The 24,244-nt window shown below is 54.4% G+C and overlaps 1 protein-coding gene and 1 pseudogene across 1 annotated transcript; both read right to left on the bottom strand.

Annotated features, from left to right (window-relative positions):
* Nucleotides 1-185: 185 nt before the first annotated feature.
* MLXIPL (MLX interacting protein like) lies at nt 186-17,838 on the bottom strand. The gene is made up of 17 exons (XM_030962729.1): nt 17,543-17,838; nt 11,512-11,618; nt 11,286-11,368; nt 11,006-11,095; nt 10,755-10,799; nt 10,270-10,468; nt 9,516-9,593; nt 5,791-6,005; nt 5,114-5,708; nt 4,399-4,472; nt 3,888-4,062; nt 3,129-3,241; nt 2,850-2,969; nt 2,518-2,645; nt 2,090-2,213; nt 834-963; nt 186-417 (listed from the first exon to the last, which is right to left on the bottom strand). The coding sequence occupies exons 1-17, from the start codon at nt 17,836-17,838 to the stop codon at nt 284-286; spliced, it is 2,706 nt and encodes a 901-aa protein (XP_030818589.1). The 3' UTR covers nt 186-283.
* A 5,387-nt stretch (nt 17,839-23,225) lies between these two features.
* Nucleotides 23,226-23,871, bottom strand: LOC115911767 (annotated as a pseudogene).
* Between the last annotated feature and the right edge of the window lie 373 nt (nt 23,872-24,244).

Below are 24,244 nucleotides of genomic sequence, written 5' to 3'. Positions count from 1 at the left end.
CACGCCCCCGCCAACTCTTACCTTAACCCTGCCCCCTGCCCGCACCTCCCTTCACACCTCCCCCCCCCCCCCAGCCTCTTCCTTCACTTGCCCCCAACCTCTGGCCCCACTCCCAGTCCCGGCCCTTCCCGGCCGTGCCCAAAGCGGCGCCGGGGCTGAAGAACCACGCGGAGTCCGTGGCACAGCAAGTCCTTTATTGCAGAAGGACAGGGCGGGACAGCCCTCGTGCAGTCCCGGCTCCCCACCCCGGTGCCCGTGGGACACCCCGGAGCCCCTGGAACAGTCAGATGGAGGGCGTCCCCGCGCCGCCGGGGCGTCCCAGCGCCGCCACTGCCCGCGCCGCCTGCTCGGGGACACGGGCCGGGTCGCTGAGGATGGAGGTGGAGATGCTCAGCTGCCGCAGGGAGCTCAAGACGGCTGCGGGGATAGGGGACAGGGGGCTGCAAGGCGTGACCCGTCCTGGGGAAGACGGCGCTGCCCGGCCCTGTTCCAGCCCCCGGAATGGTAGGAATGGTCGCTTCCACAGCCCCAGCTGACGCGGTGGAAGGAAACCCTCCCTGAGGGTGGGTTTGGGGAGGGCTGAAGGGCTTTGGGGAGGGCTGAGCCTGCCCTACTAGGACATGGGGTTGGGAAACTTCCGGCTCAGCTGGGGCGTGGGTGTGACAGGAGCACGGGAAATCACTGAGCAGGACATCCCACAGATCAGCCCTGCCATCCCCCAGGACACCCCTGTCCTTTTCCCCTCTGCCTTTCGAGGATGCCTTTCATAGACTGAGAAGTCCATGCCAACCCAACTTGCTCAGGGTGCCACTGCCAGGCACAGGGCCACCTACTTGGCCGAAGCGCTGGGAGGGAGCAGTGCTGGTCCAGCCAAGAGAGGGATGTTTGGGTGAGGCTCTCCATGCTGGCTGTGGACACCATGCCATTGAAAGACTCGAAGAGGGGCCGGATGATGATACTGAACTGGTGGGATCAGAGGGGTTAAGGACCAGCTTTTCTTTGACAAGGGTCTCACTCCTCCCAGGTGAGGGCATCACCCTCCTATGGCAGGACAGACTTTCTTGTCTGGACATGGAGCAGAACTGCTGGGACAGCAGGACAGGCCATGGAACAGACCTGCTGACTGCCTTCCCAGCACAGCACCACACCTGGCACTAGGCCAAACTGCTAGGGTGATGGCATAAGTGTCACCTGGGTAGGCAGTGGGAGAGATGCAAAACCCCTGTCATGGCCAGGGCTATCAGAAAAGGTTGCTGAGACAGAAGACAAGTCCTCCAGAGCAGGTCAGGGAACAAACTAGCAAAGTGCTCAGGGGCAAGGCAGGACATCAGTGTGTCCCATAAGCTCCCCTATTGCTTCCAGCCTGCAGGGACCAGCCTGCAGATTTTGTGCAGGCAATAATCCACAGAGATACCTCTACCACAAGCATATCCTAGAGCCCATGTTGGCTTTACAATACTCCGTGTCCTGAGGAAGGAGCTCTTCAGCCCTGCATCAGAAGTCATCTCTGCCTGGTCCAGATGCCCTGTGCTGGATGGGACGATGGGCAGCAGTGCCTTTCATCACTCTGCCACTTGGGATTTCACATACATAAAGGCTCTGCCAGTGAGTCCCAGTGTGTCTAAATCGTGCTCAGAGAGGAACAGATCCAGCTCTTTGCCCACAGGTTCCTTGGCCCTTGATCCTCTCCATCCCTGTGCTTCCAGGGTATGGCATGCAACCACAAAGACCAAGCCATCATGTCCACAGCTTTGTGTCTGGACCTTTCCTAATCCATGGCTGCTGCCTCTCAGAGCTAGTTCCCATGTCATCAGGAGCAATTCCCTCCATAAGCTTAGCTCCACTTCCCTTCTCCCTGAGGACCATTTACCAACTGTTTTTGATCCCTTGGAGCAGAATATCCCTCCTAACCACAGAATATCAGCATGTTCCCACCATGCGACTTTGGCTGGAAATCATCTCCCTGTGATCCCCAAAGCCTCCTGAGCTTGAGGGACTCCAAAGACCCAGTCGCAGCAGATGAACCAGAGCACCTGGTGCCTCCAGTGGAGGGTGAGATGGAGCAGCAGGCACTGGCCCCGAAGGATACGATCCAGAACTTCCAGTTCTGCAGTGTGGAGGAGCGAACATACTCATCAAACATTCTGCGCATGTGGTCAAAGCGTTGCCGTGTGATGGGCACCCCTGTGGCCGGTAGCTGCTCCTGGCACAGGCTGTGGGACACAACCAGTATTGTGGGGCCATGTTCGGGAGGCTGGGAGCTATGGAAGCTCAGCAGGAGTTACCAGCCAATGTCCCCCTCCCAGGGCAGGTGTGGGACCTGGCCCTGCCTCTGTCCTGCCTCTTGAGCATCAGCCCTCCCACAGAGAGGGTTTGAGGAGGGACAGTCAGCTGGGAGATGCTCCAGGGAGACCTGCCATGTCGTGCTGCTATCCTGCCATATCCTGCTGCTTGCCCTGCCTGGCTACCCCAAAGCAGGCAGTGCTCCCCCATCTCCTCCAGCCACGCCCCCCTTACTTGATGGAGCCATTGAGCTCCTCGATCTGCTCCCGCAGACGCTGTGCCTCATCCTGCAGAGCTGCACGCTCCTGCTGCAGCTTGCAGATATACTCGGCTGTCTTCTGCAGGGTGGTGGCCTTGCTGACCTGGGGGGGTGTGGGGTGAGAGGGGAAGGGGGCCCAGACCACCCTCACACAGCTGCACTGTGTGCCTGCTGTGTGCTCCAGCCTCCTGCACCACAGGCTGGGGTGCAGGAGAGGAGCTCTGTGCTGTGGGTCACAGCAGGGATGCAGTGTCTCTGGGTGATGTGCCGTGTCCCTCCATGCCCAGGGCTGGCCCTGGGTTCTCACCTTGATGCTGGGCTGAGCACTCAGTGTGCTCACCAAGCTGTGCAGTGTGGTGAAGCCAAGCTTGATGTTGAAGCGTCTCTTCTGCTCAGCGGAGATGTGTGTGATGCGGCGGCTCTCCAGCTGCAGGTCAGCGCCATCAGGCACCTCCCCACAGCAGGGACAGCCATGGGCCACCAGCCCCACTGGGAGCAGGCTGGCCCAAAGCTAAGTGAGGGTGGATGGTGTCTTGGGGGGAGGAGGAAAAGGGGGTGCATATGAAATTGGCAGCTTCTGCCATACCTTGGTGGACTCAGGCCTTCCCGGACGGGACATGGGCTGGTGCATGGAGATGCTAGTGCCCTGCCTTGCAGTGGGTCCTGGGGAAGCCTGGCTGGGCTTGGGCCAGTCACTGCCTGAAAAAGGGAAGGTGCTGCTGTGAAGACAGGGATAGCAACAGCACTCATGACAAGGTGACATCTCAGCACCTGGGGTGGGCAGAGAGGGGCATCCCACAGTGCTGCCCCCACCTCAGGACAAGCCACCCCACTCAGCTGATGGGGATGCTCCCCTTCAGCCTCCAAGCACACATTATCCCAAGTCCCTCTCATTTTACAGCTGTTCAGAAATGGGAACATCTGGGATTTGAGGTTTTAAATTCCCAGCGTTTCTTGGGGTAGAAATTGCATGGAAAGAGGTGCAAGGGCAGCAAGGTTGTGATGAGCAGCACCAAACTGAACTAAGAACAACACCAGAGCCTGGTTTCCACCAGCCGCACTCGTTACTGTGGGTGAAAGCGGATGATTCTTGCTCCAAAACCAAGCTCCGGGGTTTCAAAACCACAGTCCAACATTTTGCTCCATTTTTGTCTTTCCCTATTTCTGCTTTTGCTGCTGGAGAAAGAAGCAGGTGAAGGGGTACAGAAGGAAACATCCATGCTCAGCAGATTAAATAGAAATAGCCAGGATTGCAGCCAAAATGAAAATTCCCACAGTGCTTGGTCTGAGCTCTCTGCAGGAGCCCCAGTGCCCTGTGGAGCTCCTTGGGGTGCTCCAGACTCACCAGAAGCTGAGGTGGGGGACAGCTGCTCTGCCTTGGGAACTTGCAGGGGGCCCAGCTGTGTGCCCACTGTGTGCAGCAACACTTGAGAAGGGCTGGAGCCAGGAGCCAGTCCTGGGCTCATCTGGGCCATTCTGGATAGGAAGGTGGCAGGGACTTTGGAGACAGTGCTCTGCTGCTGGGAGAAGACAGAGGAAGGGGAGTTGAGGGATCAGCACCTCATGCACACCAGGTTGCACTAGGATGTGCAGCCCCTGCCACTATCTGCAGGGGCAGCCACAATGCCCCAGAAAAGGGGCCCTGCAAGTGGGATGTCTCTTACCTCTGCCTTGGTTGTTTTACAGAAGAATCTCAGGCAACTCCTGCCATCCCCAGCCACCCAGCCATGTGCCCCCTCCTTCCCTCCATTTCTGTCCAGCCCACACCAAAATGTGACCCCCAGAATCCATCTCCATCCCTTCCCCAGCAGTCAGGAGAAGGCAATTCCCAACCTGGGGGGTTGTTGAGTGCTTACCTCGGAGACAGGGGTCATGGGCATGAGTCCTACACCTATCGGGCAAGGGATATCCAGCACCAGGTCCTGCTTGGCTGAGGGGGCACGAAGCAGATGGGCATTGCTGTGTGGGGCTCTTGGGGCTGGGGTGACCTTCCCTGCCCCAGGAGATAGCTAGCCCCTCCCTGCACCAGAACTGCTGCAGCCCCTTCCCTGCTGGATTGCCCCAGAGAATAGGGATGCACCTCTGGAGAAGGAGTCTGTTCTCCTCACAGGAGAGTTCTCAGAGCTTCGGGCAGGCAGGGAGCTCCAGCCACTCCTCAAGCAAGCAGAGGGCCATAACTGTGCCCAAGGGACGATCCCATCACACCCACAGGCAGCATATCAGGCAGGACAGCAGTGACCCCCCCAGCCTGTTGTGCCAACAGGGCCATAAAGACCAGACTAGGGACTCTAGGGACTCTAGGAACTGCTAGGAACTTCCTAGCAGTGCCTGTTGCCAAGTCCTGGGGCTGGGCCGCATTTCCCTCTGAGGCCACTGAAGCCAGGGCTGATCCCACAGGCATGGTTTCACCTCTGGGTTTGGAACTACCCCACTATGGGGACTGCCTTGTGCCCTGCCCAGTATTCCCTGTGTCCCAACCCCAGGGAGAAATGGGGTCCCCACTCTGATCCCCACAACAGCATGCCCTCTGCCTCACTCCTGTGTCCCCCCACAGCCCCCCAACCCTGTTACCTGTGGTCAGGAGCTGGCTCGGGCAGGGGTTGGGCTCAGGCAGGTGGGACAGGGGGTGTCCTGGCAGCCTCCTTGCCTTGGTGCCACTGGGCTTCACTTTGGGCCGCCCACCCTCACCCTGGGGTGGCCCCTTGGCAGGAGTAAACCTGGGGTTGCCCAGCAGGGCAGGGGGCAGGAGCTGGGAGACAGCAGGGCTGGAGTACCCCTGGGGCCCCATGCCTGTGGCATAGCCCAGCCCTGGGACGTAGGCGGCAAAGCAAGGGCTCGAGAGAGGGGAAGCAGGGTGGGTGGCAAGCGAGGGGTCAGGTGAACTGCTGTAGGGGAACTTAGAGCGGGGGGCTGAGGTGGGGGAGAAGGGGGGTTCCAGGCTCAGCAGTGGTGCCCGGGAGGATGGGATGGGGGGGACATAGTGGGGTGCTGGTGGCTCCAGGCTGAGGCACTTGCCAGGGAAGTCGTACTGCAGTGTGGGCTTGTGTCGGAGCTGGGGGCTGAGGCTGCTGGGTGCCACGTCGGGGGGTTCGGGGGGCAGGGGGGCCAGGGGCAGCTCAGAGCCCAGGAAGGCGCTGTGGAGGCTGAGCTGGGAGGCACCACTGGGCTGCAGAAGACATGACAGGGTCAGGGTGGGTGACTGGTACACCACCAGTAAGCCAAAGACTGCAGGCTGGGATTTCACTCACCTGGAGGAGGGTGCCAGGTAGGAGTGGGGCCTCGGGGCTCACAGGCAGACCCCGAGCACCCATCAGGGGCCCCCCACTGCTGAACAGGGGTTCAGCCATGGGCGAGAAGCAGGATGGATCCTGGTAGCCCGGTTGTGTCTGAGATGGGGGTGGCCGGTGGCTGTTGAAGATTTCTGCAGAGCCAAGTAGAGACACAGTGACTGGCATAAATGGACCTGGCCGGAGAGGATGGGGATGCCCTGGGGCATGACGGGTGCAACCATACCCTGCTACTGGCACTCTGCACTTTTTGGGGCCAGGGCAGCTCCAGCACATCTTCACCCATGGCCAACAAGTTCTGTGCTGCCCACTCCAGTGCTGCTGTGCGTGCACCCTGTGGCTAACCACATCCCATCGCCTTCCTGAAGCCAAGCCGCGTGACCCTGCCGCAACTCCCGCTCCCTTCCTCTCTCCTATCCACAGCCCTGGTCCTTCCGCAGGCCCAGACACCACAGCACAAAGGGTGGGCCCCACACTTTCGGCAGCTGTCTCCCTGGGCCCATCAGCCCCATGAATGCCTTGGCTCAGTGCCTGTGTCAATGCTGGCTCTGGCATCACCACAGGGAGGGTTTATCATGGAGAGGATGACTGTGGGACACTGCTGGATGCTTCCCTGTAGGGTGGAGTAGGAGGGTTCACTAGGTTTGCTGCCCAGCAGCCCCCCGGCACAGGCGCAGTGCCTGAGCAGCCACTGGGGACAGGCACTTGCACCTCCTCTGGGAAGCACCCAGCTATGCTCTCCAGCCCTTGGCTAGCACTGGCAGTCCCAGCTCCAGGCCCTGCTGCTATTTCTGCCCACTTGGTGTACACAGCCATGCTCAGAGCTGTGGTCCAGGCTCCAGCAGCTGGGTTGCCCTGGCTGAGACCCACAAAGGCCTAAGACCCTGCTGAATCTACACCAGAGGAGCAAACATGCCAGCACTGTGGGATGGCAGGAGACTGGGCATGGTGATGTCTCCAGCACGCCATGCGCCACCATCTGAGTGGAACACTGATGTGAGACAGGACAGAGCCACTGCTGAGATGTCCCAGTCAGCTCTCAGAGTGCCCCTTATCCCCTGCAACAGCCATGGTGAATCCCTGACAGCATGTCAGGGCCATCCCTGCCCCTCCAAAGGCCAGCACTTTGTGTGTGCCGCAGTGCTGCCAGGCAGGAACTTGGCCTTCCGGGGATGCAGTCCAGCCCCACATTGCCCACATCTCAGCCATGTTCACACCAGGATGTCCCTGCCACCAGCGCTGAAGCTCTGCAGGTATTTATAGGAATTTGTGATGCCCAGCCTGCAGATCCTATTGTGCCTCTCACCATGCCTGTCAGACCCTCTTGTGTCTCTCACTGTGCTACAGGGATGGAAGATGCCTGGCTGTCCCTGGGAGCCTTGTCCTCCCTTTCTCCTGCCCCTTCCTCAACTCATAGCTCTTGCCCATGCTCCTCCTCACTGTTGTATCACCCTGTTACACTTGAGGCAGTGTGGCATGGCCAGGGCACAGCCTGCTCAAGGGAGAAGAGCCTGCATGGTCAGCAAACCACACCTTTGGTATCCTGCTCAAACCTGGGAATGCTCTCCAATGTGATTGGGCCTGCCAACCCAAAGACCCTTCAGCACTTGTCCCAGGCTTTGGGGAGAGCCCTGCAGTGCAGCAGGGCATTGCCACCCCATGGAACAGACAGCCCAGCCCCAGTGCCCAGCACCAATCCTACCTGAAGCACAGTGCCAGCAGGGCACAGGGCTGGACTGCTCCCTCGCCTCTGCCATCAGGACTTGTCCATCTGCCTCACACCGCACTCCAGGACCCGCCGCAGACACAAGATGCTTCCTCATTTGGGGATTGGTTTGCAGGCACTGACTGACAGGCACCGAGCTCTGCCACACCACCCCACACAATGACAGCCCTGTAACCCCATGGTGCCTACCCCACATGCCTGCCCTGTGTAGCTCTGCACGAGGCTGCTGGGTGATCCTTGCTCCAAAGCTGCCTGCCCTGCTGAAAAAGTGACGTTTTGGGACATAATTGGGTTGGCTGGCACCCAGCACCCCAACCTCCTCTCCCCACTCTCCCCACGGTCCCAGGGGTGCATGGCATACACAGCGCTCAGATGTAACACCTTATCACCCAGGGAGCTGCTCCATCCAGGACAAAACTCCCATCAAAAGATCTCCAAGCACCCCAGGGGATGCTGCTCTGTCCCAGGACACACTAAGCCTGGCAGACCAGGAGCCACAGCTAGACTGGGGACCCTCCTCAGCCCCAGCAGTGTCCCTGGGCTGAGGCACTGGACATGGTCAGAGCAGGAAGGGATGTTTCCCTGTAATGTTGTGGTCTGCAGTAAGACCAATCCCATTGCCAAGAAGCACCCTAAAGCAAAGGCCTTTTCCCCAGAAAAAAGCTAACCTAACTGATATATTGGTTCAGAAAGGAACCACCATGCTCCTGCCATCTCCTGTTGAGCTTGACACCATGCTGGGCCCTCAGAGAGGTGCTGGAGCTGCTGCTGCGACACCATACAGGACCTATCAGGATAAGGAACACTTACCAAGTGTCAATTTAACCCACTTGGAGATGTCACACCTTCTAGGAACTGATGACCACTTGGGGCACCAGGGGCAGAAGGTGAAGCACCAGCCATGGCAACAGACCCTCTTCCCAGCATGCCTGACTCTGATGGGATGTCTGGTTGAAATGAGTTTGAGAGGGTGGTGGCAGGAGTCTTCCCACCTCATCCATTCCAAGAGTATCCATCCCAAGGGCACCCATGCCACCACCTGCCCTGACACATGGAGTGCCTAGCCTGCTCCCTGCCAGCATCTGGTCTTGCAACACCACACAGTCATATGGTGCAAGTACCCTTTTTATTTCCTCCTCCAGGAAGTGGAGACGGGCCATGGAGCTCCAGGCTGCTCACACAGGGGTCTGGAGATGCTGGTGCTGCCCAAGGCCACTAGCTGTAGCTGGGTAGCCAGCAGGCTCCCACCCTGCACAATGTGCATACGCTACCAGCTCTGACATGTTAGAGGGCAAAGCTGGTCCCCAACAGTGCCTTGCCCTGGCATTTGGGGCCACTGCAGCGACCAGGACATGTCCCAACTGACTGCATGGATATTCACAGCTCAGAGCCTGCATGGCAGCATGGGGCAGTTTGCCACTGCCCACTTGGTGGTGTTCCCACAGCTGGAAACCAGGGCCAGACTTGTCTTTGGTCAGCCTGGCAGGGACAGTGACTTGTCCCCAGGGGATGTAGCACAGCCCTGTGCAGGGTCCTAGCTCCAAGCCAACCACCCAGGCTGGCTGGGCAGTGGGATGAGGAGGGGACTCAGCAGAACCTACTCTCTAGAGGTTTCCTCTTCCTCTGGGGGACAATTGTCCTTCCTCTATTTCCAGCCAAAATGAGGGCCTTTAACACTCCTGGAAATAACCTCTTTTTGTAGAAATCTCCTCCCACACCTCATGGCCAAGCCCTTCCTGACCTTCTGTGCCTCTTTCCAGGGGCAGGCAGGCACAACAAGGCTCTGCCTTCAGCCCCTGCCCATCCATGCTGCTTTTCCCATGCCATTAGATGTCCAGTGCTTTCTGCCTGTCTCAGCAATTCCCACTACTGCCAGGCCAAACCTGTGTCCCTCCATTTTAGGCAGTCACGGTGTGCAGGACTGGGTGGGATGTGGTACTGCATCCAGGCTGCCTCTTACCTGATATGTCCATGTCATCCAGGCTGGGCTGCAGGGGTGCCAAATCCGGCTGTATCATGTCAGCATTCCCAATATACGCTGGAAGAGGGCAGAGCTGAAACATCAAAGCCCAGATACTGCATCCCCGAGACCCACCCTGAGGGCTGCTCCCACCACTGCCCTGATATCTACCTGGCTTCCACACCTCTGTGTCACCCCAGAATCACCCTGTATTACTGCACTCTGCCCTGGGCAGGGATGTGAGTGCATACCCTGAGGAGAGCCAGGGCCATCCCATCCCATCTCACCACTGTCCATCAGCCCCTCTAGGGTCTCATCCAGTTCCCAGGAATGCCAGTGAAAGGCTGATTCTTGGCACAAGAGCTGGCTGGAGCTGCAGATGCCCGAGAGACATGGCCAGGTAGGGACAGGAAAGAGTGGCCATGGAAGCAGGACCTGCCCTGGGGGCTGGGGCAAAGTCCTTCATGGTGCTGGTGGTCCCTGGGGAGCTCAGCCCTCAGCATGCTGGTGCATAGGGAACCACAGGAGAAGGGGATGATCCCACCCTGCCCAAACACTCCTCAAGCATCCTCTCCCCTGGTGGCTCCTGTTTGGGAAGAACAGGAACATCCCTTCCCCCTGTCCCATCAGGGCAGATGCCTGGGGACCCTGCCTGCCCAAAAGGACATGGCTGGCAGCTCTCAGGGGCTAAGCCAAGACACAACATCTGGATTCCTCCTCCACATCCTGCTGAAGCATGGTCTGCAGCACCTACCATCTTCGGGGAGTGCCTGGTGGGTGCTGGGCATCTGTGTCATGGTGAAGAGGGTGTCAGATATGTCCGAGAGGAAGGTGTCCAAATCAAAATGCTGCCTGCTCCCACACTCTTCCTCCTCATCCCCAAGCAGCATGGGCACTACGTTGCAGAAGAGCTGGTTGCACCATTTCTCCGTTGGCCTCCAGACATCGTTGTCCTACGTGAGGTAGAGCAAAGGAGCCGAGTGGACGCCTTTCATGGGTGGGGTCCATGTCTGGCTCCCTGGCTGCTCCCCTGGCAGCTCCCATACTCCCTGCAGTGTTTGCTCCCTCCAAACCTTAACTCCTGGCTACTTCCAGAGGGTGAATCCAGCATCCCAGATGCTTAGCATCTCATTCCAGTGGGCTTATCATGCCCTGCTTTTCTTTGCCCTTCTGCCCAGTGCAGGGATCCAAACTGTCCTCCCCTTTCTCCCTCTTCCCACCCTTTCTCAGCAGACTCACCTGCTTTGGACTGGAGATCCCTCCCTCCCGTGTGGATTTTCGGAGCTGGAAGGAGAAGAGAGCCTATGTCATCCCCCAGGCAGGGAGAGTTCAGGGGGTCAGCCAGCATCCCCCTCCCATGCTGGCAAAAGCCTGTCATGTTCTGCTCTGTCAGCCATGGCTCCAGGGAGCCGTGTTCCATCCATCACACTATTCCATTCCACTGCTGGCACTGCCACAGGATGGGGAGCAGCATGGGCAGAGCCACTCACCCGCTTCTTATAGTAGATCCTCCATTTGTGGTACTCCCTCATCACCACCTCAATGCGGCGTTTCCAGTAGTTGCCCTCCAGCACAACAGCCTGGGGGGCAGGACAGGGGGTTAAGGCTGAGCTCTCTGGCCCCGCACCCCATAGCCAGGGCTGCTTTCCTTGTGCCATATCAGAAACACCTTTTCCAGCAAATCTATGAAATGCAACGTGTCCCCAGATCCCCACTGTGCCATACAGACCTTGGTTCTGCCCAAGAGAGCTGCAAGGGATGCTGCCCTACCTCTGGTTTTCGGTGCTCATCAGCCTCCATGCCCTCCAGAGGGGTGATGAAGCTGCACACAGGGTTTTTCCTCCGTTCCACATCTGCACAGGGGAGAATACAGCTGGCTGTATCCATGCCCTATCCCTATCTCTGCACCTGTACACAGTCATTCCAGTGCCAGCCCCATCCCACTGGCACAGCCTGGCATCTGGCAGACAGAGTGGGGTCTGGCACCCATACTCACATTGGATGTACCATGCTCTCCAGATCACATTGTTGAGTCGAATTTTATCCCAGCAAAGCAGCCGCAGTCCCTTGAAATTCTTCCACTTCGGAGATACTAGCTTCCCACTGAAACACCAAGCAAAGGGGAGGCTTAGGGGCACCACCTTGAAAGATGTACAGGGGCCACCAACCTGGAGGCAGGTCAGGAGCAGGTACAGCCACGTGACTCTGCTGCAAGTACTTGCCAGGCACCTGTGGGAGCACCCACTGGAGCATTCCAAGCTCCTGCACACCCTGGGAGCAGCACCAACCTAAACCCTGAGCTTCACACACCCACAGAAGGCTTCTCAAACCCCTGGATTAAAGCACAGCCCACTGAGGCATTGATTCCTTGATATTTGAACCCCAGATTTGAGGTGGGATCCTGCTGCCCCTGACCAAGCCAACTATGTCCTGGCCCTGGGGGACAGGAAGGTAAGTTTCCTGCCCAGGTGAGATGTGTGGTAACATGTACTGTAGTGCCTCTTGCATCATCACAGGGTTTGGACAGGTAATTCTGACCCTTCCTTTAACACCAGGCAAGGCTTGAAAATGCTACCTTCAGCTGAGGCAATCAAGGGCAGCCCTTATGGAGGGTCTGGGAAGGCAGGACAACACTGGAGGATGTTCAGGATGGCAAGGGACACTTGCCTGTTCTCCAAGACAGACACATAGTGATACCAGCCAGTCAGAGCTGCCCTGGCCTCTTCTCCACACCAATTCCTGCAAACCTGCACCCCCAGCCCGAGCTGAGCTCCCCGATTCCCATTTCCTGGTTCCCAGAGGCAGCTGTGTTTGTTCTGCAGCTCATCATAGTAGTGGTGGTGGCATCCCCGATAGGACCTGCAGTGCAGGAAGCCTCATTTCACTCCTCATCTTGTTTCCATCCAGCCAAGGAACACAGCCCCTCATGTGCAGCCACCAAAAAGGTCCTGAGGGTCCTGCTGCCCCAGGAACTCTGTGTGGGAGGCCAGGGTCCCTCTGCCTTACTTTGGGATCCATTTCACATCTCCAGCTCTCCCAACAACACAGCGTGGGCCTTGGGACAATGCCAGGTGCTCCAGGGGTCACTTTGAGAGCTAGCAGCAGGCTGCATGGCATTCCTGCCTGGGAAGCCATGTCCCTCTCCAGCAGACAGTTTGTACCCTAAATATCTTGGTGCTGCTTTGACTCCCACTTTTCCTTGGTACATGCTTGGAGCAGGAAAGGTGGAAGCTGAGTTGGTGTCAGGGTGCTGTATCCCCTGTTTCCAGTCCCTCCAGGTGCCACATGGCCATGTCCCCAGGGAGGTGCTGGGAATAAGAGTGGTGCATGAAGCCTCTGACTTGTTCATTAAAGCTGGTGAAACCTCTAAATGTTCTCAAATAATGATTTTGGTGTGTTCTGTTTCGACCTTCCTTGAAATCTGCCTCTGGGAGAGGGAGAAGACTGGGGACCCCTACAATTCCAGAGGCTGATGCAGGGATGTGTCTAGGACCAGGTGCAGGAGTGGATGGGGATGGTCTCCCAAGGGAGACCCAGCCTGACAGATGGCCCCAGGGGCTGGAGAAGGACCTGTGACTCCAGCCTACAGAGAGTTAAGGCTGACACTGACTACTCTGCTATCACCAGGATTTTGAACTTTCCCCAGGCACGCATGGCAAACAGCAAGATGGTGCCAAGTGGAGGAGCCAATGGAAGGGACAGGATTCCTGGGCACATGGCCAGATCATACTGGTCAAGGCCATGTTCCTCACTCACAGCCAGCTGAAAAGAGCAGCCTGAGCCTGTGGGACACACCTTGGCCTCGTGTGAGGCCAGTGGGCCATGGCTAGGAGTTGCTGTGGGGCCTGGAGGCAGTAGATGCCTTTGAGCTTTATCACCAAATGCCTTTTTTCCCCCTTCATGATCCTTTCAGTTTTGGGGCTTAACAGGCTGATCTTTGCTCCCTGCTATGCCTTGAAAAGGACCCCACCCTTCCCTGCAATTAATCTCCCCTGCGGAGATGGATGCAAACTTCACATTGAACCTGGGAATGTTATAGGGTGCCCCAAACAGGTTGGGGGTCCTGTTGCCCTACATTATCAGAAGGAGGGGGACACAGATCCTGCCACTGGCTACAGGGTGTTTGTGGGATAGGGTGTGGTGGCAACAGGGCTCAGCCTGGGTCCAACACTGGCATGGATCCAGCAGTACCTTGTTTGGTCTATGACTCATTTACCCATCCAGCAGTTTCAGGGAATGGGGAACAGGGAAATCTTGGGGAATGACAGAAGAAAGAAGTGCAACTCCCTGCCACGAATGACAGCAGAGCCACAATGCAGCATGGGTGCGTTTAGCCCAAGCACGAGCCTTTCCCACTCATTAGACCCCTTAGAATGGAGGTCTTCTGCAAGAAAAAATCGGGTTGAATGATGAGCTCCAGTGAGTGCATTCCTGGAGTTGCTGCCTGATGTTCACTACCCCTGTGTGAGCATTTTAGGCACTGTGAATTAAAGAATCAATAGCAGCAGTTCCTCTTCTCCCAGGGGAGACACAGGCTGACAAGAGGATGAATTAGTAGGGGACTGGCCCCCCAAAGACCTTGTTTTAAATCACAAGAGAGGCTGAGTGCATACTCCAAGAAACTTCCCAGCCTGATGTCCCTTGCTTGTCAAATCTCTCTGGAGCACAAGACAGATGTTGCCAGGTAAGACCACAAGTGACTGCAGTTCACATCTCCCAGTGTGCCCCCAGTTTTCCTTCCTTCAGAAGGATGTTCCCCAGGTCAGTGATTCCCAACAGTAAGGCACAAGAGGGGGTGTGAACCTAGCCACAACACTGTGCAGGCCACACTGTGGTGATGGAGAGGATGAGCCTTCTCGTGCTAAGGCCAAAATGACAGCAGTTCCTGAAGGAGCTCAGCTCCACCCTCAGCTTTTTGGGTAATGAGATGCAGCCAGGTGGGCTGTAGGGAGAAACACCATTCTGGGGAAGGATTCAAGGAATGCAGGATGTTGCAGGAGAATGAGTGGGAAAGGATCATTACACAGGAAGCTGCTCTAAATGTCCTGGAATACAGGTAAAAAGGAACTGCTTCATCCTAGCCTTAGGAGGAAGACCTCAGAGAGGGGAGTTGCCTCCCTTTGGGGGATCTGAGGAAACAAATTACTGTGGGAAGCAAACCTTGATGTGGAGAGAGCATTTCTTCACCAGTGAGGGGTGATGCACAGTCCTGCCCGTGGAAGGAAGGTAAGTCATATCCCCAGAATGATTGCTTAGGTTGAGACAGGACTGCTATAATGTCTGTGAAATGCAGAGGAAGAATGCTGGAGAGGGGAAGAATTCCAGCTGTAACCATTGAAAAATATTTAGGGAAAGTTTAGTGAGTTACCTTTGAAATTGTGTGAGCCCAGACAGCAAAGAATGGGTGGCTGCAGCAGTCACAGCTCATGAGGGGACAGGATAGTTTTCCCCTCTGCTCCACACTGCTATGGCAAAGTCCGGACATGGTGTCCAATGGACAAGAGAAGGAGGTTTACAAACTGGAGTGGTCCTGGAGGAGGATATCAAGGTCGTGGGGACTAATATATGTGACAGAAAAGGACTGTCAGGGATGGGTTTGTTCAGCCTAAAGAAGGTGAAGAGAGAATTACTGCCATCAGCTGCCCTAAGGAGGAGACAGAGACAGACAGTTCTCAAACATGCACTGAGAAAGGCCAAGGGGAAACAGACATAAGAATTGGAACAGGTAAACACCAAACTAGAGCCATGGACAGCAATTCCCTGTGGGAGAGGGGCAACCCTGAGTAGGTGGTGGGGTCACATCGTAGGGCTCCATCTGTCAAAGTGATGGCCCTGAGCAACCTGACCTGGCTTTGGATCTAGCCCTGCCCTGCATGAGGGTTGTATGAGGAACTCCACAGGTGCCTTCCAGGTGACAGCTTACAGTGGTTTCTCCTTGGTTAGGAAGTTAGTCTGAGCTTAACTGTGGGTGCTCTCCTGAGGGCTGGGGGATATGGGGCTGGTGACCCCAACTGAGGCTGTGCTGCCTTTGGGAACCTGGCTGGGAGGGGAGGTGTGGAATGGCAGGTGATGCAGAGAAGTATCAAATCAGACAACACTAAATGTAGAAATGCATCAGAAACACTTAATTCAATTTTCTCACCCTGATACCTTTCTCCAGCTGCTGCCTACAAGTGTGTCAAAAATGTATTAGCAAAAGAAAGGCAAAGTGAGCTGGGGTTGTCCAGCCTGGAGAAGAGATGGCCCCGGGGAGACCTTAGAGCCTCTCCAGTGCTTAAAGAGGATCCAAGAGAGCTGGAGAGGGATTTTGATCAAGGGCCTAGAGTGACAGGACAAGGGGGAATGATTTCACAGTGTCAGAGGACAGGGCTAGATGGGATATTGGGAAGAAATTCTTCCCTGTGAGGGTGGTGAGGTCCCAGCACAGGCTGCCCAGAGAAGCTGTGGCTGTCCCATCCCTGGACAAGGCTTAGGTGAGTGTCCCATTACATAGGAGCCAGCATCTGCACTGCCATGTTCACTGCAGGAAGGAAATGAGCCACTGAGAGTCCAGGGAGTAAAGAGAACTGGAGCAATGGAACCCTGACTGTAGCGGAATGGCCAGCCCCCAGCCACACACAGTACTCCAAGTGTCAAAGCCCTTGTACCCTGTCCATTTCCACTCTGCCTGGGAGCTCCAGAGCCCAGGGGCACACTGAAGCTGCCTTGCACCTCATGAGTCTACAGTTTGAGCACCCTGGTGTGGCAGTATCTGTTTCTCCAGCCTCAAAGCTGCAGGGCCCAGATATAGAAAGAATGGGGCTGGAAGAGGAAAAGACAGCAAGGCCACCAGTGTCTCTATGACCCCTGTTTGTGCCACTCAGAGTGACCTGCCCAACCAGGAAGCATGATCCTTACCTGGGTCACCCCATGCTGAGGCTCCCTGTGCTCCCAGAGAGCACAGCCTTCCCCAGCCCCTTGGAGCAGAGCTGTGCTCTGCTGGCTGCTGGCAAACTGGGATGATCCCATCCACCACCTAGGATATGGTGACGAGTCAGAGGTACACAGCTATGTGGGAACTGGTACCTTTGGAGTGCTGTCTCTGTGCCCAGCATCCCCAAGGATGTCCTGGCAGTGACCACATTCCCTATTTCATTGAGCATTCAAGGACTCCTAGACAAATCTGAGAGCTCAGCCATCCTGGATGAGGTAATGGACACCTCTTCAAGGCTGCTTTGCTGAGGTTTTGCTTTCACATGGTAGAACATCATCATCAAGGTTTTCACATTTGGACATTTTGGGAGAGCTATACACGCAGTTTGGCACTGACTCCAGCAGAGCAAGTCACACTGATGCCATGCTGGAGAGAACTCAAAACCTTGGGGCTTGGCAAAGGAAGGGAGCTGCCTCCAAGAACGTGGACCGTGGCCATAGAAGGCACATTGCAGTCTGTCCTGTTGTCACCAAAGAGCTGTCACTGGGCTTTGGCAATTTGTGTGGCAGGGGAACAATGCAGGCATCCATCTAATTTTTCAGGAGAGAAGGAGGAAAGCTTTCAGGAGACCTTGGACAAAACCCGTGCAGCCATCCAGTCCCAAGTGCTACTGCACGTCATGGAATAACCTCAGGACATGGGGACAGAGTAAAGGACAGAAGGCAGGACTCCTGCTCTGGGCTGGGTTGCCAAAGAACTGAGTGTTAGCTGTCCACAGGGTCACTGCTGCTCTACAGAGTGTGCTAGGTCTGGCCATGGAGGAAATACAGCTGGGCACAGTGACACCAGATCTCATGGGAAAATGGAGGAGAGTCAAGCTACACGTGGAACAGAGAAGCTTCTCACCTGGCTCCACAGCCAACAACCCAGCATCAGCTCTTTCTCCCTGAAACTTCCCAGGATGGCAATTTCTGAGCATATGACACATCACAGGCCATGGAGAAGAGGAAGTCAGATGGAAACAAATTCCTGGCTGGGGAATGGGGCTCATCTAGCCTCCTGCCTTCAGCTAGCTGGGGGTCTGTAAGACACACACAGGGGCTCTGGGACTCACCTGTACTCCAGGCTCATGCACTCAAAGAGCCGGGTGAGGGTCGGGTCAATACTCCGGGGATCAGCCAGCTCGGGCTCAGCACGCTGGTGCCGTCGCCGGGGCAGTGAGTCGCTGTGCGGGCACGACACCATGAAGTGGCCACTGTGGATGACCTGGGAGTAGTTCTGTGTCGCAGCACTGGGTCCTGTGCCACCCACAGCTGCATCCTCTGAGTCAGAGTCAGAGTCGGAGACAGGGCAAGGCCCAACCGGAGACTCCAGGAAAGGTCCCGGCAGTCCCACCTGAGTTCCTGCCATTCCTGCTGCCTACTGGGGAACCCTTATGGATCTGACCCAGCACTGTGATCTGTGCCCCAGTTGAGCTAAAGCCCTACAGACAGTGCATTGGCAATGAGCACATGCTGGACTCCCCAGTACAGAACACTGGCACCACGCCTCCTCCTAGGCACCTCCTCCAGCCAGCCCACACCACCGGCTGTTCCTTGCTCCAGGGTTCAGCGATTGGTTCCCCAGGGCAGATTCACTGCCAGAGCTATTTATAGTGCTGGTGGCTGATCCCGCCCATGCCAGACCATCAGCAGGACATGTCCAATGGCCACCAAGCACCAGAGCTTCAGCTCCTTGCCACAATCCTGCTCTAACAGTGTCCTGACAACCCCAGCTTTTACATCCCCCACACACCTGGGGAGGAGCACTGTGGGTCCCCTGTCCCCCCTTGCTGTGGCCAAGGGTTGGCTGGCAGTCGGCTCTGTTTACCTGGAGTTAATCACTGATCCCGGGTGCTGGTGGAGTGAAGTGCAGGTGGTATTTACCCAGTGCCTCTGCTTTAATGGATCTCCCTGCACTTTCAAGGGAACAAATACAGATTAAGGGACACAAACAAGTAAAATTATAGCAACGGACACTCAGCTCAGCACAATGCCAAGGCACTGAGCCAAGTGCTGAGCTAAGAAACAGCCCAGGAAAGCCTGCTCAAAGCTGTGATCCAGCAGGAGAGGGGATACAAGCAACAAATGTGAGAGAGAACAGATATGAGTTTGGGTATGGTGGGATTTACACACCTTGTTGTCATGTAGTCCTTAAAATCAAAGAATCATCAAATCAAAGAATGATTTGTGTTGGAAGGGATCTTAAAACTCATCTCATTCCACTCCCTTTCCACTAGATCAGGGACACCTTCCACAAGAACAAGTTGCTCAAAGCCCTGTCCAACCTGGCCCGGAGTACTTCCAGGGGTGAGGCAGCCACAGCTTTTCTGAGCAGCTTGCGCTTGGACCTCACCACCCTCACAGAAAAAAATTTTTCCTAATATCCACTCTAAATCCACCTGGGTTGCCTTCACCTCTGAGGTCTCCTGAGAGATGTGGACAGGCATTGCTTGATGCACCAACCCCTGCTCCATGACAGAGGATCTTGGATAAATACAGGATGTGGAGTGTGCCATCCCAGCCAGACCTGTGTTGCAAGCATCTGCTCACTGACCTGAGCCACAGAAGGACACAACACATATAATTTCAGATTTAAAACATTTCTTTTCTCTCTAGTTTCTGGCAACTTCTTTCCCAGCCCCACAGCCTGGAAGGAGCACACATGCCTGGAAAGCACACAGGCAGAGAGCTTAGGTACCTCTGATGGAGATACAGTATAAACTCAGAATAGAGGGCTGCAGACATTGGAACCCTAATCCAGTTTGTAGATGGAGCTGAATACTTTTCATATCACCCAGGTGAGACCAAGAAGGGTCAGCGGCTATCCAGGGTATTTTCCAGATCTGGAAGAAGAATATGCACAAAAAGGTGGTTTGGACAGCTTCTGCACTGGTTGGTGCAAACCTCCCTTTCACACCATTTCTTCACTTAAGAACCATGTCTTCATTTTCTAGCCAGATTTCTGTGGGTCTGCAGCTTTGTTTCCCCTGCTGTGATCCATTACAATCACCTCAGCCTGTCCCAAGCTGCCTGTCAAGATGTTGAAGACAGAAGTAATTTTAAAACTACTGTATGTATATATTTTAAAGTAGTAATGGGCATGTGAGTGACCTCAGAAACTAAGAATTAGGCAAGGCACAACAAAACAAACATGTCAGAGATACAGAGACTTTCTGGATCATTCCACTCATGCTGTGCAAAAGAGACTTGCCAGGATTTTGACCAAAACCATTTGCCATCTGTTCACTAGTCCCAGGCAGACTTCAGTCCTCTGAGATAACATCTGTTTGAGGGAAACAGAGAAGTGCATCAGTGAGGCTTTTATGAACATCACAACTCCCTCATTCCTGGTCCAGCAGATCTCATGCTGCAGAGAAGGGAAATCCCACAGGTAAAGGGCATCCAGCCTGGGGGAGGGAGTGACAGATGCTTAGTCAACCAGGGAGCAGAGCAGGAGTCCTACACAGGGGCAGGTAGGTTGCAGAGCTGAGGAATTTTGTAAAAGACTTTTTGGGTCCTAAAATGTGTGATGCCATTGCAAATGAGAGTCAATGTTGATAAGGGTAAAGTGAAGCACATCCCTCACTGTACACTGGGGGACTCTAGATTAACGCTAAAGGTAACTGTAAGCAGTTCCCTGAAAACATCAGCTGAAGGTTCATGAGTAATTAAAAAGAAAGAAAGGCTGCAGATATTGCAAGGAAAATATGGCTTGCCCCCATATAAAGCAAGCTCACAAGTGTGTGTGGCTCTGGTGCCTGGCTCAGAAAAGATGGAGAAACACTGGAAAAGGTCACAGAGATGAAGCAAATGGGTGGTCAGAAGTGGGAATGGCATCCTTGCAAGAAAAGGGATCAGGACTGTTAGGAAAAAGGTGAATGAGGTGACAGGCACTGACAGTGTAGACATGGATGCAGTAGGAACAGGGAATGGTTGGAGGTGGTTATTCAGCACATTTCAGAGCTGGAGGTTGCAGTGGATCTCCAGAGGTCCCTTTGAACCCTGATTATTCTGTGATTCTGTGTTTCTAGGGGCACCAGGCAAAGGAAGGGCTGGCATGTTCATCTCAGTATGTTGTGAAACCAAAAGTGCAATCAGGAATTGGGTAAACTGATGGAGGACTGGAACCATCAAAATTCTTTGTGTGCCCAAAGCAAAGCTGACTGATGGGAACTCAGAGCTTGTAGCAGCCCGGTCTAGTGGGAGGTGTCCCTGCCCATGGCAGAGACATGGAACCAGATGAGCTTTAAGATCCCAAACCATTCTGTGAGTCCATGATTCGATATCTATGCAATGAGGTTCTTGGTGATTTTTTCCTTGGATGGCCTCTCTCACATTCCCTGTGTGAATAGCTGGTGCTGACAGGATCTTAACACTCTATGCAGTGGCAGGACAGAGTAAGGAACATAGAAAAGAAAATTGCAGCCTGCAGCTAGGCTCCTCGTAGAATATTTCTGGACTCTCCTTGTCTGCCAGACTTCCTTCCCTCAGGAAGCTGCCTGGCAAACCCTGGGCAAGAGCACCCTCTGGGGACCAGCAGAAATGTAATGGTGACATTACACTTCTCAAATCCCTTCTTTTCACACTGACGTTGCATTTTAATTGGGTTTCATGATGGTGATGCATGCCAGGTTGTTTGCCCAGAAAGTGGAGCCTGCTGGAGAGGCTGGCTCACTACACCCCATCTCTGTTACTGTGGGACAAGCTGAACCTCCCTGGAGAGAGCAAGAGAGGCCTGAGGACGCACAGCAATCTTGGAGCTTCTAGGAAAAGTGAGGTATCACCTCAAAAAATCATGGAATGGTTTGGGTTGGAAAGGACTTAAACATATTTCATTCCAACCTTACTGCCATGGCCAGGAACACCTTCCACTAGACCAAGTTGCTGCAAGCCCAGTCCAAACTGGCCTGGAACACTTCCAGGGAGGGGCAACTTCTCTGGGCACCCTGTACCAGGGCCTCACCATGCTCACAGGAAAGAATTTCTTCTCAATATTCCATCTAACCCTGCCCTCTAGCAGTGGGAAGCCATTCCCCCTTGTCCTGTTACTCCAGGGTCTTGTCCAAAGTTCCTCTCCTGAAGCCCCTTCAGGCACTGGAAGGGGGTCTAAGTTCTCTTTCCCAGGCTGGACACCCCCAGCACCCCCAGCCTCTCTCCACAGTAGAGGGGCTCTAGCCCTTGGAGCATCTCAGTGGCCACCTCTGGACTGGCTTCAACAGCTTCACATCTTTCCTGTGCTAAGGACCCCAGAGGTGGAGGCAGCTCTGCAGATGGGGTCTCACAAAGGCAGATGGGGACAATCTCTTCCAGACAAATGTCACACTGGTTAAAGATAACGAGGGGACATGGTGCAAAAGAGACTTTTCTGCATCTTGCTAAGGAGACTCACCATGAGGATGGAATATCCGATGGAATATCCAATGGAATTGTCTTTCCTGTCATGGAAGACAATGTGATGCTGGGAGCCCAACACAGGTGGGGAGCACTGCCCCTGAGCTGCCTCTCACCCCACCTGCATGTATAGTGAGTGTCCAGCCTGGCGGGGGAAGGCATTAGCAGAGAGTTCCTTTAATCATACATCTCCATGTGTATCTCAAGGCAAGAGAGTTGGCCAAGAAAAAAACCAAAAATATTTCTAAATGCAACAAGAAATTCCCAAGCTTGATAGCCAAGAACATTTTATGTAAGTTGTTGTCTCCTACACTGGGTTTAGTCTCCTTTTTGAGCTGGCAGATGCCTACTCCCACCTGTCACACACCTCATGACTCACTGCAGAGGAGCAGGAGGCAGTAGGAGGCAGGGAGAGAAATCCCACGTTTCAAGGCAGACACGCAGTAAAACGACAGTGTAAAAAAATCACACACAAGCATGACAAAGTAATAGAGGATTTGTTATTGATGATTTTTATTTTCTAGCTCATGTCTCTATATTGATTAGGAAACAGCTCTCATCTCCCTGAGCCAAAGGCACTCCAGGACTCACATGCCACTGGAGGCAACTTTAGTACATAAATACCATGGAGGCTGGAAGCTGGAAAAGGTGGCATCTGCTGAAGGGTTCTACTCTCAAAGATGAGGATGTATCATAGAATCATGGGAGTTGGAAAAGCCCTCTACATCAAGTCCAACTGTTCTACCAGCACTGACTCTGGGAAGTCATCATGGCCCTGGCTCAGGGAAAAGCTGAACTGCAGCATAGAAACCCTCTAATGCATTAACCTCTTTGAGAACTTCAAAGGTCTGAAATAGACTTTCACAATTCAGACAGTTCTTTGAATACAAATTTATTTTACTAATTAACATCTATTAAGCCTTACATGCAGGAGGTTCAGAGTGGGAAGTTGTCTGTGCACTTTAGTATCTTGAGCAAGATCTTCAGTAGAAATTAGGTAGTTTTCCTGAAACTAAGGATGTAAATTAACTGACAAAGCCACAGAAGTCTACTGGGTTGAGCATTTCACATGTTGTATAAAGTGCACTAGCGATCTGGAAACTTCTGAGTTTCCAAGAGACTGTTTCTATTATTAATGTAATTTAAATGGTCTGACTCTGAACTACATGACATAGGCACAGCTGAGAAGCAGAAAAAATCTACAGGAGGAAGAAAAAATTGAAAATATCTTATTTTATTCAGTAGCTACATATGACCAACCTCTGCAATGAGCCTGTGGCACACCCAGTTTGGTTTTGCTTTGTTCCAATTCGTTGGAGAGCCAGAATTAGCCCCAGGTTGGGCAGAAAGGAAATGAAAATGCAACTAGCAGTAGGTCGTGGGTTTGATGAGGATGGCTGAGGCTCTGCAGTTCCCTGGGCACAGGTTGCTCCATGTCATGGCCCCTTTGAAGTTCAGATGCACAGAGTGACATGCTGAATACCACCACCCACCCCCAGAGCTGGTGGCACAGTTCCCATTAGACGTGTCCTGATCCCAATCTTTAGCAGAGAACTTCATGTTGTCGTGCATGGTGGTCATGCCCTTGGAGGCCATGGCATCCTCCACTCCCCAAGTGCACTCCCAGCCTCAGCTGGTAGCTCTAGAACTCATCATCCAGGCTGAACAGTTTGTAGTCTGCAAACTTCATGTTGTTTGAAGCATTCCAGATGACAAACCTGACATGGTAGACCTTCTGCCTGGTGATCTGGTGGATGTACTCAGTGCCCAGCCAGAACTCGCTGTGTACATTCCCAAAGCCATGCTTGTAGGTGCTTCAGGACTCATCCCGGCTGACTGGAGTATCTCTGTGATTCCTCTGGATGACAGTCCAGCCTCCATTCTCCGTGTTCATCTCACAGTAGACCATGATGGTTTGCTGTCCTGTGGGTTGGATGATGTAGATGCCACTGGGGCTGCCAGCAGGGACCTTGATGCAGTCCTTGGGCCAACCTGGGGCATGAGAGAACATTGGAGGACCAATGCACAACATCCCAGTGTGCTGTCCCTGGCATCTACTGCATCCCTAGGGTTGAGAAGGAGGAAACCTCATTCCCTTAGCATTAGACTCTGTGGATGGCTGTCCCAGGGACATCCTGGGACTGAGAAGGGACATCCTCTGTGGGCTTGTGGCAGCAGAGTAATGGTAGCAAAGTAATGGCAGTAGAGTCCTCTGAGATCACAGAATCCCAGAATGGGTTGGCTTGGAAATGACCTTAAAGCGCATCTTGTTCCACCCCCCTGCCATGGCCAGGGACACCTTCCACTAAACCAGGTTGCTCGAAGCCCCATGCAACCTGGACTTGGACACTTCCAGGGATGGAGCAGTCACAGCTCCTTGGGCA

This window comes from Camarhynchus parvulus, chromosome 19 (genome assembly GCF_901933205.1).
Source record: "Camarhynchus parvulus chromosome 19, STF_HiC, whole genome shotgun sequence".
In the NCBI taxonomy this organism is placed as follows: Eukaryota; Metazoa; Chordata; class Aves; order Passeriformes; family Thraupidae; genus Camarhynchus; species Camarhynchus parvulus.
The sequence above is the reverse complement of the archived record's forward strand: the minus strand, read 5'-3'. Positions and strand labels throughout refer to the sequence as shown.

Bases quoted from the DNA above. Each gene is read 5' to 3' on its own strand.
- MLXIPL (XM_030962729.1), bottom strand. From the start codon at position 17,838: ATGGCAGGAACTCAGGTGGGACTGCCGGGACCTTTCCTGGAGTCTCCG. The intron at 11,096-11,285 runs GTAGGGCAGCAT...CCTGCCCCCCAG, and splicing joins ATGAGCACCGAAAACCAGAG to GCTGTTGTGCTGGAGGGCAA. The intron at 2,214-2,517 runs GTAAGGGGGGCG...TGTGTCCCACAG, and splicing joins GAGCTCAATGGCTCCATCAA to CCTGTGCCAGGAGCAGCTAC.